Raw genomic sequence first — 16,036 nt, 5'->3', positions numbered from 1 at the left:
ATCACACACTGAATAAGACACAATATGACAGTCTCTGGATCTCTCCTACCTCTCCTCATCACTCTGTTCTGCTGAATCAGTATAAGCAGTGGCACTAAGAGCAGTAAGAGCACAACTCCCAGAACAATCACAAGCACTGGGGGGACGGAAAGAGTTTGTGGAGGAGAGACTGATGTTGAGCGCACTGGAGGATAAACTGGAGGAGAGACTGATGTTGTTGTGGCAGAGGACACTGACAAATCTGTAAAATCTGCCAAACACATTCAAAATCATCCAGTCATGATTGTCTTAATATGAGCTAAAATTAATAATAATAAAAAAAAAAAATTGTGACCTTCACAGGTGATTCCAGCGTGCTCTTTCTTGGAGCAGTCAGTGTGGTTTTTCAGGGAGAGAGGACAGTCCCACAGGTGAATCTCATTCCCTCTGCACTCGACTCTGTTCATCCACACAACACCTTCACCAGCACCAAAGACTGAATTCCCATCAGCCCTCAGTGCTGCTCCACAACCCAGCTGCCTGCAGACCACCTGAGCATCGCTGATGTCCCACTGATCATCACAGACTGAGCCCCACACAGAGTTATGATACACCTCCAGCCTCCCAGAGCACCGGCCCTTACCTCCACTCAGTCTGAGAGGAACATGATCTTAATTCAAAGACAAGATGACACATTTTTGGCCAACTGATGTATGTTAGAACAGTGCCAGATACATGCCTTGATATCAAATTGCACTATCAACATACATTGCATGTAGCTTTCATCATTTTATGCTCTCTGAGCATTACCTGAACACTGTCTCTGGTAGGAAGATGTAGAGCAAGTCAAATAACTACGAGGGGACTCATGACTCTCCTGTTCTGTAATTATAAATGAAGTGAATATGTTTTACACTTATATTTTTATTTTATATGGATTGCTGTTTTTTTCAGGCACATAATTTTGTCTGTATCAGTCTCACCTGAGCAGGTGATTTTGGCCACTTCATCTCCATCACAGTCATTTTTTCCCCATGGTAAAGATGGACATTGCCACAGGTTTGAGTCATGTGGTCGACATTTCACTTCATCCAACCAGTTAATAGCTGATTTCACTCTTGATACTGAATCAGAAAAATGACCAGATCTTCCACAGTTCAGCTCTTGACAGATCAGACTCGCTGTGTCTCTGTCCATCTGGTTCCAGCACACATTACCCCAGGATCCATTGTAGAAAACCTCCACATTCCCTTCACAGCCCTCAGTTAACCTGATCTCTTTAAAATCTTGAAGAAAATTTAAACTAATATTATTATAAAATCTTATAAAAAAAATCAAATTTAAGTTGATTTTAAAAAACAACAGTCTAATCCAGAAGTTTTCAACCTGTGGTCATCTGCCCCCTTGTGGGTCGCGGTGGTATTGCAGGTGGGCCGCTATATAATATGTGAGTGAAAGTGACATTCAGCCAAGTATGGTGACCCATACTCAGAATTCGTGCTCTGCATTTAACCCATCCGAAATGCACACACACACAGAGCAGTGAACACACACACATGCTGCGGCGCCCGGGGAGCAGTTGGGGGTTCGATGCCTTGCTCAATGGCACCTAAGTCGTGGTATTGAAGGTGGAGAGAGAGCTGTTCATGCACTACCCCCACCCACAATTCCGTCCGGCCCGAGACTAGAACTCACAACCCTTTGATTGGGGAGTCCAACCCTCTAACCATTAGGCCACGACTTCCCCCGACTTCCTATTGTTAACATATATAAAAATGTCTAACTCATAACATAATAACATCATTTCATATATATAATTAAATAACAAAAAATAAATATTAAACTGTAACTTTGTTTCCACTATTCGAGCTGGATGATTGGTTTAAGAATAAACCACCAATTTATATTATTGCTGCATATGCTACAGAACGACAAATTCAAACATGAATAAATGGCTGTCAACATGTTTGCTCCTGACTGCTTGTTCTGCTGACTGTCTATCTGCTGCCGAGCTCTGGCTGGATCTGGTTTTCCAGTTTTGCTGAGCGGTGCAGCCCGAGTTATTTTCTGTTAATTGCCAGTTCATTCTAGGGCTGTGCGATTAATGGAAATAGTCATAAAATCACGATTTGAGCATGCGCGATTTCTACATGGCTTTATAGCAAGATTTTCCGCGGCCCTGACCTCCCGCAGTATGCTATCCAATAATCCAATCAGAATGCAACAGAACAGAACAAAACAGACTGGGCATATGTCTAATTTAACACTTTGACAGAGTTGCAGCAGCTCTCTAAAAAGTTAACATTTAACACTAGTCAAGTAAGGATCAGAGCGTTCACACTGCACGCGGTAAAAGGCTAGAAATAAAAACGAGCGAAAATAATTAATATCTAGCACATGAGCATAGAGAGAGTTGTGAGTGCAGAGGACGCAGTTTAAGTGAGAGGAGACACGTTTTAAGTGTGAAAAACCTGGACACAAGTGTTATTTATATATTTTTAATTCCTTTTTTTCTTTTTTTTTCTTCTATACATTTTGTTACACATTTACTAGTGATTATTTTGACTTATGTCTGTTCTAGAGACGTTAAAACTTTTTGAAGAAAAATTTTCAGAGAAATCGCGAGTTTTTTTTTTTTTTTTTTTTGTCCATATCGCACAGCCCTAGTTCATTCAATAAATACAGTTAACAATCTAGTTCTGAATACTAAATTATTAACCCAACAATAGCGGGGTTGGTTAATTTTTTTGCAGTGGGCCGCGCAAACATATGTGTTTGGTTGTGTATGCCGCGAGCTGAAAAAGGCTGGGAATCACTGGTCTAATCTTCACCTGAGCACACGACTCCTACATCCTCCTTGTGATTACAGTCATGTTTTCCCCAGCCTGAAGAAGAGCAGCTCCACAGGGACGTCTCATTCCCCTCACACTTCACCTCATCCAGCCATATGTGTCCAGAACCAGGACCAAACCAGGCTGGTACCTGCTGGTTACTGAGGGCCACTCCACACTGCAGCTGTCTGCACACCACATGGGCATCTTTAATATCCCAGGAGTCATCACACACTGTCCCCCATGAGCCACTGTGAAAAACCTCCAGCCTCCCTGCACAGTCTCCCCCAGAACCCACCAGCCTGATGGACCCACGACCTGATATTCAGAGACAGAAAAACAACATTATTGATCGCTAACAACTGAAGAATCTGTCCAGATGTTGTTGTTCTCACCAAGGCAGGTGATGTACAGCTGTTGTGTGGAGCTGCAGTTGAGAGTTTGTGGAGAGCTGCAGTTCCCCAGATGAGCTTCACTCCCAGAGCACTGGAAGCCCGTCACACACTCATGACTGTGTTCAGGACTGGATGAAGAGGAGCCGTAGAAGTTCAGCACAGAGCCACAGTCCAGCTGTCTGCAGACCACAGAGGATTCAGTGAGACTCCAGGAGTCCAGCAGAACTCTCCTCCAGACCTGATGGATGAAAACTTCCAGCTCCCCCTCACACTGTCTCTCTCCAGACAACCGCACCAGACCATCATGAAGAGCCAGAGAGGAATCTGAGTGAAAGAGGTGTAATTTTATTAATATATTGCAAGGTAATTTATTACCTATTTTCAATAAAATCCTCTCACTAGAGCAGATGACTCCAACATCTCGTCTGTGAGAACATTCAGCTCGACTCCATGAAGAGATGGAACATTCTGAGAGTTTTGTTTCATTCCCGTCACAATCAAACACATCAGCCCAGATTTCACCACTTCCCTCTCCAAACCAGTCTGATCCCACAACAGACACAGCAATCCCACAATTCAGCTGTTTACAGAGGACACTGGCAGCTCTCATATCCCAGCATGCATCACACACTGTGCCCCACTCTTTGAGAAACTGAAGCTCCACTCTTCCAGAACAAGAGTCTGAGCCATTTACCAGTCTGAGATCAATGTATCCTGGACAAACATCTTTTGTCATTACGAGGCCAATTATTAAAACAATATCTATCATATAACATATGTTGATTGAGAATTTATTTTTTATTTTTTATGTGTGTCATGTAAAGAGGGGTCAAAAAATTACATCCATTCAGTTGCAACGCAGAAAAAATAACTTATTTGGATAACTTTTGCAATATAATTTATTTATAGGTTACCCAAAATGTAAAGTTCTTTCATCATTTACTCCCAAATGTGTATGAGTTTCTTCTGCTTAACACAAAAGAATTTATTTTGAAATATGATGGTAACCGAACAGTTGATGTTATTCACTAACTTCCATAGTACTTTGTTTTTCATTACAATGGATGTCAAGGTCTACCATCAACTGTTTGATTACCAACATACAGGATTAGAACAACTTCAGGGTGAGTAAATGATCAAAGATAATTTTCCTTTTTGGATGAACTATTACTTTAAGATTGATTATAGCAAATTACATTAAAAATAAATGAAGAGACACTGAATATTAAGTCTTTACCAGAACATTTAAGGCCAACGTTAATGTCACTGCTGCAGTTGTGATTGTGTGATGATATTGAACAAAATGAAATCTGAGACTCATTTCCTCTGCACTGAATCTCTTTTGTCCACATCTGAGCGTCTCCTTTGTCAAAAGCAGCTGCTCCCAGCACCTGTACAGGAGCCCCACAGTCCAGCTCTCTACACACAACCTCTGCATCCTGCTGGTCAAAGACAGCGCCACACACTGACATCCACGTCTGATCATGAAGTATCTCTAACCTCCCAGAGCACAGGTGAAATCCAGCAGCAAGTCTGGAAGCCTTATGACCTGTTTATATTGCATGAACCACAGTGCACAGTAGAAAAAAACACATAATACAGATATAACGCAGATAAAACAAAAAGTTTTCCACATAAAACACAATAACTCTTTGCATGAACACAAATTCATGGCCAAGAAATAAGGGAAAAAATACTTAATGCTTAGAAGTACAACATTATTTACCTGAACAGATGACCCCTGCATTTGAATTTTGAGTACAGACATTTATGCTCCATCCTGATGACCCACAGTTCTTCAGCGTGCACTCTGATCCAATACATAATGCACTAATCCAGATTGGTCCTGATCCTTGTCCAAAGTGATTATCAGTCAAAGCTTCTACAGGTTCTCCACAGTCCAGCTCTCTACACACCACTGCAGCATCAGTCATATCCCAGAATTCACCACACACTGTTCCCCACTGACCTCTGTGAAGAACCTCCACTCTACCAGCACAGCGACTGTTACCACCAACCAACCTCACATTCATTCTCTCTAAGTGACAGAAGAATACAAAGAGAGACTAGGAGTAAAAAGACGAATATTAAAAAGATATAACTCTCACTTTAATTTATTTCTTACCAGCACAGAACAGCTCCTGGAAGTTATCATCTGAACAATGGTTTTTATAAAGGGATGTTGGACAGAGGTGAATCTGAGACTCATTTCCTCTGCACTGAATCTCTTGTGTCCACATCTGAGCGTCTCCTTTGTCAAAAGCAGCTGCTCCCAGCACCTGTACAGGAGCCCCACAGTCCAGCTCTCTACACACAACCTCTGCATCCTGCTGGTCAAAGACAGCATCACACACTGACATCCACGTCTGATCATGAAGTATCTCTAACCTCCCAGAACAACTGGAGTTTCCAATAAGTCTGGTACCTGAAGTAGCAAGAGATAAAAAATTTGTCTATCCTACATGCATTTTGATTATGGGAGAATTCATTCTCATGTTAAACCAAATCCTTATGAATTCCTTTCTTTTCATGGAACACAGAGAGAGAATATTTAAAGAATATCCTGCCCAGTCTTTTCAATATGATGCAAGTGAATTAGGACTGGGTCTGTCAAAGCACCAAAAATAAATTAAATTCCATTTTAATGTAATTTTATAACAGAATGCACAAGCATCATACTAAGTTTCTTATTTTGATTCTTTATGGAGAAAAAAAAAACTACATACCTTGTGCTCTACAGAAGAAAGTCATTCTTGTTTGGTCTGGCATGAGGGTGAGTAAATAAAGAAGCCTATTCTAATTTTTTGTTTAACTACCCCTTTCAGACAGATGGATCATGTGTAATATAAAACAGAGTAGGCTTTGAAGCAGCTTACCCGAACAGATGACTCCTGCATCTTTAGTATGATCACAGATATATGTACCCCATTGTACTGATCCACAGTTCTTTAGTGTAGACTCTGATCCAGTACATAACTTGCGATTTGGCCAGATTGCTCCTGATCCTGATCCAAAATGAGCATCTACCACAACATCTACAGGTTCTCCACAGTCCAGCTCTCTACACACCACTGCAGCATCAGTCATATCAAAGTCAACACCACACACTGTTCCCCACTGACCTCTGTGAAGAACCTCCACTCTACCAGCACAACGACTGTGACCACCAACCAACCTCACTCTCATATTGTCTAAAACAGAGATAAGAAAAAAGGGCAACACTTTATTTTAAGGTACAACTATCACTATTAAGAATCCATTGACTATGACTTTTGCCTCAAACTCCTAATTAAAATAAAATAAAGGTACAGACAGAAGCAAAGAAAAAAGTAACACAAAAAGAAGACCAAACTATGAAAGTAACATTTATTTAAAGAAAACACTCAAACTACTACCTCATCAGTCATTTAAATAAAATAACTGCTCTCGAGCCCTTTGTCAGTTTAACCAGACAGAATAATTTTATATTTTATTATATAACTTTTTTTTACATTCCCTTATTGTATAGCTGTATTTTATATTTGATCTAGATTTTTAGGCTCTACTGTTAGTGTTATCTGTATGCACTGAGGGTCTTCGAGTAACAAAATTTTGATTCTCTGTATGTATGTACTGTATATGTGGAAGGATTGACAATAAAGCAGACTTGACAAACCTGCACACACTATTCCAACACTGTATTCATGTGAACAGCTGTGCTTGTGTGAGGAGTTAGTTGGACAGAAGTAAATCTGAGACTCATTTCCTCTACACTGAATCTCTTGTGTCCACATCTGAGTGTCTCCTTTGTCAAAAGCAGCTGCTCCCAGCACCTGTACAGGAGCCCCACAGTCCAGCTCTCTACACACAACCTCTGCATCCTGCTGGTCAAAGACAGCATCACACACTGACATCCACGTCTGATCATGAAGTATCTCTAACCTCCCAGAGCAGCGAGAACCTCCAACCAGCCTGACTTCTGAATAAGTAAACACATATCAACAAAATCATGCATTATTTTAAAGGTGAATAAGAAGATACTGGATGTCTGAACCTTCAAGGGCCTTTCCTAAATAGGCACCTGAGGTTAATTTGGGGTCTTGCAGAATTGCCACTGCTTGTGTATGCCAATGAGTTCCTCGGGGCCACTGGTTTTTCCATAGTTTTTGATCAGGTTTTTAGGTCAATTAACAGACAAGAAGGTGAAATAGTCACAGAATGAGTGCTTTTGGCACATCTGTTTTCTATAATACAAAACTTTTAACTTACCTGAACAAATGACTTGAGCACTCTTATCAAGACATTTGTCAGTCAATTTTATGAATCCACATTTCTTAAGTGTAGACTCTGATCCAGTACAGATTGCGATTTTCATTAAGACTGGTCTTGATCCTAGTCCAAAATGAGCATCACCCAGAGCATCTACAGGTTCTCCACAGTCCAGCTCTCTACACACCACTGCAGCATCAGCCAAATCCCAGCCATACCCACACACTGTTCCCCACTGACCTCTGTGAAGAACCTCCACTCTACCAGCACAGTAATTGGTACCATTTACCAATCTCACATTTATAATGTCTAGGAATATATGAAACACAAAATGGAAATAGAAAACTTAAGTGAAAATTAAAATGAAATAAATTAATAATAATAAAAAAATGTATAACACAAAAAAAAAATAATAATACTGTTTTTTTGTATTTTGCAGGTAACACCTACCAGCACACAGCAAACCAATATTTAACTCCTGAGAACAGTTGTTTTTGATTGATGTTGATTTTTGACAGAGGTGAATCTGAGACTCATTTCCTCTGCACTGAATCTCTTGTGTCCACATCTGAGTGTCTCCTTTGTCAAAAACAGCTGCTCCCAGCACCTGTACAGGAGCCCCACAGTCCAGCTCTCTACACACAACCTCTGCATCCTGCTGGTCAAAGACAGCGTCACACACTGACATCCACGTCTGATCATGAAGTATCTCCAACCTCCCAGAGCAGCGAGAACCTCCAACCAGCCTGACTTCTAAATAAAACAACACAAATAAACAAAATAAACAACAACAAATAAACATTCATTTACAGATACTCAAAATAGTGATAACTTACAACTTATGTAAGTATTTACAAACCAATATGCAAGCTCAAAAGTTTTACACAGATTTTACATAAGAGTAATACTTTACCTGAGCAGATGACACCAGCATCTTTATTATGATCACAGTTGTGTGTGCCCCATCCTCCTGACCCACAGTTCTTCAGTGTGGACTCTGATCCCCTACACTTAAGAAAACTTATCCAGATTCGTCCTGAACCTGGTCCAAAGTGAGCATCACCCAGAGCATCTACAGGTTCTCCACAGTCCAGCTCTCTACACACCACTGCAGCATCAGCCATATCCCAGTCATCATCACACACTGTTCCCCACTGACCTTTGTGAAGAACCTCCACTCTACCAGCACAGCGACTGTGACCACCAACCAACCTCACATTCAAACAATCTATATACTGAGCTAAAGCAATGGCAAAGAGATGATGGGATTAAAATGAGGGTGGAAGAGGAAGAGAAAAATGAATGCAAATGGTGGCAACTATACAAATGGAACACATAAGCTTTTAAATTTAATATATCTTTTTTTTTTTTTCTCATTCAGTGTATATCTTTATCCATAAGCTTTCATATCAATTAAGCACAAATCAATATAGGGAGAAATATTATAAAAATAACAAAAATGGTGCGTGTCTCTTTGGTATTCTGTAAATTACTAATAAATGATTAGTCATTATTTTCCATCACCTCATTATTATTATTATTATTATTATTATTATTATTATTATTATTATTATTATTACTACTACTACTATTATTTGAAATAGCACATTAGCTTGACTGTGCTCTAAGATATCTTCTGAAAATAACTTAATCTGTTTCATTTGTTATGTACTTACCAGCTGTGAAGAGTATTACAACTGCAGACAGTAAAATGAGTGTCAGACATCTCCACCTCATCGTAACCCTCAGCAGGATTAACTCAACACCCAGTGTACAAGCTTCTCCGCTCTGATGATGCAGAAGTACAGGCATCCTCTCAGCCCCCTTAATGAGAGAGAAAGAGGCCCAACACCCTCGAATCACACTCGCTATTACCTTATTAGACACAACAGAGGAAATCATCAAACAACTTCAGTGACAAATCAGAGGACGCTTTTCTGATTTTCTCCATATATATCAAGAACTCCTCCTCTCCATATACATCAAGACGCTTCACTGAGGGGATGCACACACACACACACGATACTTACAGGAGGCAGGAAACTCTCCAGTTTATTTTCAGCATCAAAGCCAAACACCTGCAGAGACGAGATAAAAGCATTGATAAATACCAGCATATATCCTAAAAATGTCTATTAGTGTTAGCACGACATTAAAAAATAATGAACTTAATTCAGTAAAAATAATAACATTGTAAAATGGATAAAAAATTATCTAATTTAACTAAATCCACAAGTGGATTCAGATGGCCCACAAAAACCATAACTTGCATTCAGTGAACACTAAGCAAGTTGTTCACTTTTGCTGCGTTTCCACAGGAACTTTACCCATTAACTAGGGACTTTGGGCTGGTACCTGGTGTGTTTCCACCACAGGAACTAGGAACTAAATAAAGTTCCGGGTAAAAAATGCCCCTCAGAAAGTCCCTGCTGGCGAGGTAGTACTTTTTCAAAGTTCTGGAACTTTCGGGGCGGGACTTGGGTGCTTAACATCCTGATTGGTTGAGTTCACGCAGCATTGATTGAGTTCAACCACCATTTATTCAGATAATTTTCAAAATATTACTGTTATTGTGTCATGAAATGTAATTTGAAAAATATTTCAGGCGGGAATGTAGTTGTTTAAAACTCAAATCTGTGGTTTATTTATAAAGACAGCGCCTATTTAAAAATGTGTTTTGCCGATCTCGGAGACGGTGAGCTCCACGCGATCAGTGGGAGGTCAGTGCTTATGTATCCGCCGAGAGCAGCCTCACCTCGGCTAGACCTTCTGATGTGTGCTGCTGGCTCTGATGTCTCTTTAGTGGTTAAACATAAAATGTAATTCATTTTGGGTAAATCTAACAGGAAATCTTTGGTCTGTATTCAATTTATCTATATGTTAAAATGTAATATTTTGTTTTATTGTAATGGCTGTATACATACACATATCCCTGAACTAAGTACAGTTCTGCAGCTGTTATTATGTTTAAATGAAAATGAAAGGAGGCAGTGGTATAGAATTACCGGATTTACTTCGTTGCGGACATCACACTCCCGTTTCGAAATGCACAAAATATGAACTACCGAGGATAAGTCCGAAATCAGCATACTCCGTATTGAGAAATGCGCCCAGTAGTAGACTGCACATCACCTACATCACCAGTCTATTTGCCTAATCTTCCTGGTACTTTACACCACGGTGGAAACGCAGAAAGCAACAGGTCTGGAGGGAAAAAAGTTATTGGGGAAAAAAAGTTCCTGGTGCAAATGTCATGGGTAATTTCAGTGGAAACGCAGCATTTCTGGCCAACAGAGTCTGTGAGGTTCATTTCTGCTTGCACTATACATCTTTCTTGAGTATTTTACAATATGGACCTGAGCTTTTGTTATCTTGTTCAAGTTCTGTATGTGAGACTAGGCAGTTTTTAAGCTATTCAGAAGAATACAATGTTTGCAACACTAACAAAACGACTCATGTTACACATGTAACCATGGTTCCCTGAGAATAGGTAATGAGGCGCTGCGTCCTCTAGAGGGCGCTATGGAAACGCTGTCAGCAAGGCCAGTGTCTGAAGCATGGATGAAATAACTACAATGAACTTGACATTGGCAGGTGGATGTATGAAAATGAGCTACTGCGGATATAACAGGGCACCTGTAGAACACATCATCCTCTTTTTTTTCATCTGAGGAGACACAGCATGATGCCTAAGCATGGCACAGAGTGTCTCGTTCCCTATTCTCAGGGAACCATGGTTACATGCATAACCTGAGACGTTCCCTTTTGAAGGGGAACTCCATGAAGTGTCCTCTAGAGGGTGCTATGGGAACTGTATACCAACACCTAAGGGCTAAGTGCCTAGGTAACTGTTTCCCCAAGTCAGGACTTGAGGAACAGCATCCCTACCAGTGAAACTGCTAGGCTTTTCGGCACACTCAAGCTCCAATCATCATAGACTAACTAACCCGCCAAAATCTGGAGCTCTAAGAGTGGAGGTTTCAGCATAAAGACTCTCTAAACCAAGAGGAGACCTCAACACACTCAACGCCAGAGGCAGTTAGCGAGGCTCAAAATAGAAGAGCCTACGTATCAATAGTAATGTCCAATTGGAGCTATGGAGAGTGGAGGCTTCAGCAGAATGACTCTCTTAAATGAGAGGAAACCTACACACTCAATCCTAGTTTGAGCTCTTAAGAGTGGAGGCCTCAGCATAACGACTCTCTAACTCTAACTCATACTCGTTTAGTGAGGCTCAAAAAAAGAGCCTACAAAACTCAATCACTGCCCATGACGGAGCTCTGAAGAGAGAAGGCCCCAGCAGAATGACTCCCTAAATTGAGAGGAAACCTATCACTGCTCAACCCTTGCCGGGGAGCTCTTAAAAGTCAAGGTCTCAGTATAATGACTCCCTAAAGCAAGAGAAGACCTGACACCACACATGCTAAGCAAAGTTAACAAGGCTCATAAATAGGAAGCCTGCATACCAAACTAAGCGGAACTCTGGAGAACAGAGGCTTCAGTAAAATGCCACACAACTCTCACCCAACAAAACCTACTTTTAATGAAACCTGGTTGCCAACCTTCAGACTGGATTCTAATCATTGGTCAGGCCACAGGTTTCCTTCCCTAAGTGCAGCTAGGAGGTTTGAGGAGGCGGGAGGGGGGCACCGTAAAGACAGAAGGAGGCTAACTAGGTACTAGTACCAGCCCCAGACGCCTTCTGCCCAAGAGCTTGTCTAGGCCAGAACTGTCCGTTTAGCTCCTTCCTTCTATTTCAGCACTCACGTCTCCTCTACGACTGACTCATCAGAGGTGGAGGACCACAAGTAGCTCCACTAGCCAGGTCCTTCCTCGTGCTTGGGGGCAGACGTAGACTGGCGGTGTATATAAGATTTATAGGCTGCTAAGCGCACTTTCGCCTCCCTGAATTTACCAATCACTGTCTCAACGGATGTGCAGGACAGTTCAGAGGGCGAAACCGGCGTATCGAGAAGAAAACTTTTGTCTCCCCGATGTTCGCCAGGTTCACCCACAGGTGCCTCTCCGTGGCCACCATAACCACCATTGACCTACCAATCATGGCAGCCATCTGCTTGGTGGCCCTGTTAGCCTGATCTGTGGTCCGGTGCACCCTGGTCTAGGTCCTTCAGCAAATCATCCTGGCACACCTGCAGTACAGCCATTGTATGCAAGACAGCACCTGCCTGACATGGTGCCCCGTATGCCCTACCATTCAGGCAAGATATTTCTTTCAGCAGCCTGGATGGCAGGGCCTGGAGCCTCCATCGTAGATGTTACCCCATCTGAGAGATAGCTCCCAAGCATCTCTTTGATAGGGTGCATCGACACATATACATGCTCTCGAAATTCACTCAGTTTTAGCATAACTAGTATGCTGACACTGATGGATATGGGATGAATTTGGTTTATCCTGTCTTTCTCTGTGTCTCAGTGCTTCCACTGCAGACCTAACCTAGCAGTAACATGCTCCATATCCTCCAGCAGTTCAACATAGGCAGGGCAGGCTGGCTGTGAAAGCTCTGAAGAATCCTCTTCACCTTTTCAGCCAAATCCTGCTCATGATGGCTAGAAGCCAGCAGAGCACTTCCTGCTGGATAAGAAGATTTGAGAGACAGCACATATTCCTCCCCCAGTTCGGCCTCGTCAGCCCGCGGTGAGTGTGGGAGATTAATCTCACCCTCGAACTCATCAGCGAGCTCCAGCTCCTTTCCCTCGAGAAAAGGGACAAATGAGAGCGGAGCTTCCTTAATGATAAACACTCACAACAAACACACTCTGTTTCCTCGAGAGCAGAGCGCGAGTGCTCCTCGCCCAAGCACATGACACAAAGGTTGTGTGCATTATCCGGTGTCAAATATCACGGACACAGATCTGCACACTTCCTAAAACACCTAAGATTAGACATTCCCCTTTACTTACCACTCACACTTCAGAACAAATGATCCTGAAGACAAAACAGAGGATGATGTGTTCTGCAGGTGCCCTTTTATATCCGCAGTCGCTCATTTGCTTAAGTCAAAAGCTTGTGCCTGCCACAGTCAAGTTCATTTTATATTATTTTATTCATGTTTCAGACACTGGCCATGCTGACAGTGTTCCCATAGTGCCCTCTAGAGGACGCAGCATGGCATTCCCTTTTGAAAGGGAACTGATTTTTCAGTGCAGAAAATGTCCATTCTACCTAACAGATGTCTGAAAAACTCTCTGGCCCTCACTTATGGCAAACAAACAAAAATGTTACCTTCTTACTAATAGCAAATGAGTCTGAACTCTGCCCTATAGAGCTATATGCTGTGCTGACACCATCTACAGAAAAACAATAATGACAGCATTGAATGTGCTCTCTCAAAACCTGTTATTGCTAGATTAGCGCAAGCAAGGAGAATATCTTCAAATATCAATTTAAGACAAAGTTTTAAAGGTAAATAATGTGGTTTCAGAAAACATAAGTTTTATTTCTTTGATTTAGTTTGTAAACCACTCTTGTTTGATTTTCAGGTCCAGAGTAAAATCCACCACAAAATTAAGTTCTAAAAATAATTCTATAATGAATGCATAATTGGCCTAGGTTTTTTTTTTTTTTTCAAAATTATGTATTCTATCAAATGCCCACTGTCCCCAAGGTGAAATGCCACTCTCTCATGAATGTGCATATGACAGTTAGCAGAATCTAGAAATTATTGTTTATAAAGTTTTAAATATAGATAGTTTTCCTATAAAATCTCATACATTAACTTCTGAAGGCCTTTATTTTTAAGTTATAGAAATAGCTATGATTGTAGCCTACTCTGAAAAGAAAGTCATATACACCAATGGCTTGGATGGCTTTAGGGTGAGTAAATCATGGGGTGAGTTAATTTTTCATTAGGGTGAACTATCGCTTTAAGTCTTCAGCTCAAGATTAGACATGTTATCATACTTTTACCAACACAAAACATTTTACAAACATTTTGAAAATACCTACCTGTTCACATGTAGCCTCAAGATGTTAAATAATGAACTTTAATTTACGAAAAACAAATTCGACCATGCATCAGCTAGATCTGGGGGATGTTTATTTAGGTTTAGCATCTCAAAATTTTGTTCATTTGATGGCAGGTCTCAAAAACTGCCCAATACAAGCAGGCCACATGACAAGACAGTTGAAAATATATGGCAGTAAGGGTCATCTTACAAAAAACACCAGAGGTTTCACTTAAATAAATAGTGTTTGTCATCAGGCCCATGCCCCTCTCACCAATACCCCCATCGACCCAGCTAAGAATGGTCTGTAACTGCTCTGATAAAGATTCCGTTAATCCGCTCCGTGTTTTCCTGCTAGCTCGAATCCGCAGTATCACTCACAATCTGTTCCCAGTGTCGTTGCATTAACAGGTAGATGCATTACAATTCACATTACAGTCAGTGGATGATTCCCTGAAACAGTAATTTGGTAGTTTGTTTTTGAATTTCTATCAGTAATGATTTTCTCTCAGTTTTATAGAAGTTATAACAACAAAATATCCAAGTTCTTAGAATTAGAATGTCCAAACAAATCATTGTAGCCGAGTAGATCTAATATAAATAGCATTTGCTGTTGTTTGCACCCTTTGTAGACAAACAAACAATGAATAAATAAACAAACAATCAGATATTTAAAAATAAAACCTTCACAAAGAAGACGACGAAGAGGAAGGGAGGCTGCTAAAGGCAGTTCAACATTGCAAACATGAATACAAAGCTCCAGCAAGCCAGCAGGTAAATCATCATAATTCTTGTATTTAAGTATATTTCCCATCATAAATTACTTGTCTCGATACTATTAATCTATAACCCATCATATTATATTACAACCATATTAATAGTAGGCCTATAAATAAAAACAGTTATACTGAAAATATTACAAATGTTCTAAACAAGTTGTTTATTAGTGTATAATATATTTTAATGTTGTAAAATATTAAATTAAAATTGTAATACTTTTTTTGGGGGGGGGGGATTTCTCTGAGACTTTACATGCCAGTTTTAAGTCTGGATGTCCTGTACAGAGTACATTCAGGGCTTTTCAGAGAGACCAAATGATTGGATGTTTCACCAGGACCCCTCCCTCTCATTGGTCTTCAAATATGTCTGAAATTAATTTAGTGACACTCTTATGGAAATATGACAATATTCTGTGATTATCATTTATATCTATTTTTTTAATTGTGTGTCATAAATCAACATCTCTGGAAAATGTTATGGGGTTTCAAATCAAAATATGACTTTTCTGTTATAAAAAAGAATGTTGAGGACACCGGGACTAAAGCATGTTTATTAAGCATTTTGGGAGACATAACACATTTATACGGAAAGAAATTATATTTCAATATTCTTTGAAATGTTATATAACATTATGAAAATCTTGTCAATTATTACTCCCTTTGTTACACTTCTTTTTTCATTACATGTTGCCCCAAACACATATTAATTAACCAAAAATGATTAAGCATAGAAAATACTTAGTCCCTTAAACCCTAGTCCTGATCCATAACCATCATATGTTAAATATAATTTATAATATTAAAACTGATTCTCTTCATCTGTGTTCATGACTATTTT

The 16,036-nt window shown here is 40.3% G+C and overlaps 2 protein-coding genes across 2 annotated transcripts; both read right to left on the bottom strand.

Moving 5' to 3' along the window:
* Positions 1 to 1,194: 1,194 nt before the first annotated feature.
* Positions 1,195 to 3,341, bottom strand: LOC113069018 (scavenger receptor cysteine-rich type 1 protein M130-like; the record flags this gene model as incomplete). The annotated part of the gene is made up of 3 exons (XM_026242003.1): positions 1,195 to 1,265; positions 2,811 to 3,128; positions 3,206 to 3,341. Coding segments are annotated over 3 exons (525 nt in total), but the record flags the coding sequence as incomplete, so codon positions are not given.
* Positions 3,342 to 4,700: 1,359 nt separating this feature from the next.
* LOC113069011 (scavenger receptor cysteine-rich type 1 protein M130-like) lies at positions 4,701 to 14,705 on the bottom strand. The gene is made up of 7 exons (XM_026241995.1): positions 14,694 to 14,705; positions 12,909 to 13,167; positions 8,367 to 8,534; positions 8,170 to 8,206; positions 5,331 to 5,593; positions 5,122 to 5,243; positions 4,701 to 4,754 (listed from the first exon to the last, which is right to left on the bottom strand). Exons 1-7 carry the CDS (start codon positions 14,703 to 14,705, stop codon positions 4,701 to 4,703), a joined length of 915 nt encoding a protein of 304 aa, XP_026097780.1.
* Positions 14,706 to 16,036: the final 1,331 nt, after the last annotated feature.

The sequence above is a fragment of the Carassius auratus genome, unplaced genomic scaffold (assembly GCF_003368295.1).
Source record: "Carassius auratus strain Wakin unplaced genomic scaffold, ASM336829v1 scaf_tig00000492, whole genome shotgun sequence".
In the NCBI taxonomy this organism is placed as follows: Eukaryota; Metazoa; Chordata; class Actinopteri; order Cypriniformes; family Cyprinidae; genus Carassius; species Carassius auratus.
Note: the sequence above shows the minus strand (reverse complement) of the source record. Positions and strands in the feature narration are given on the sequence as shown.

Bases quoted from the DNA above. Each gene is read 5' to 3' on its own strand.
- LOC113069011 (XM_026241995.1), bottom strand. The intron at 5,594-8,169 runs GTTGGAGATACT...TTGTTCTGGGAG, and splicing joins GGTTCTCGCTGCTCTGGGAG to GTTAGAGATACTTCATGATC. The intron at 4,755-5,121 runs GTGTGTAGAGAG...CAATATAAACAG, and splicing joins ATATGACTGATGCTGCAGTG to GTCATAAGGCTTCCAGACTT.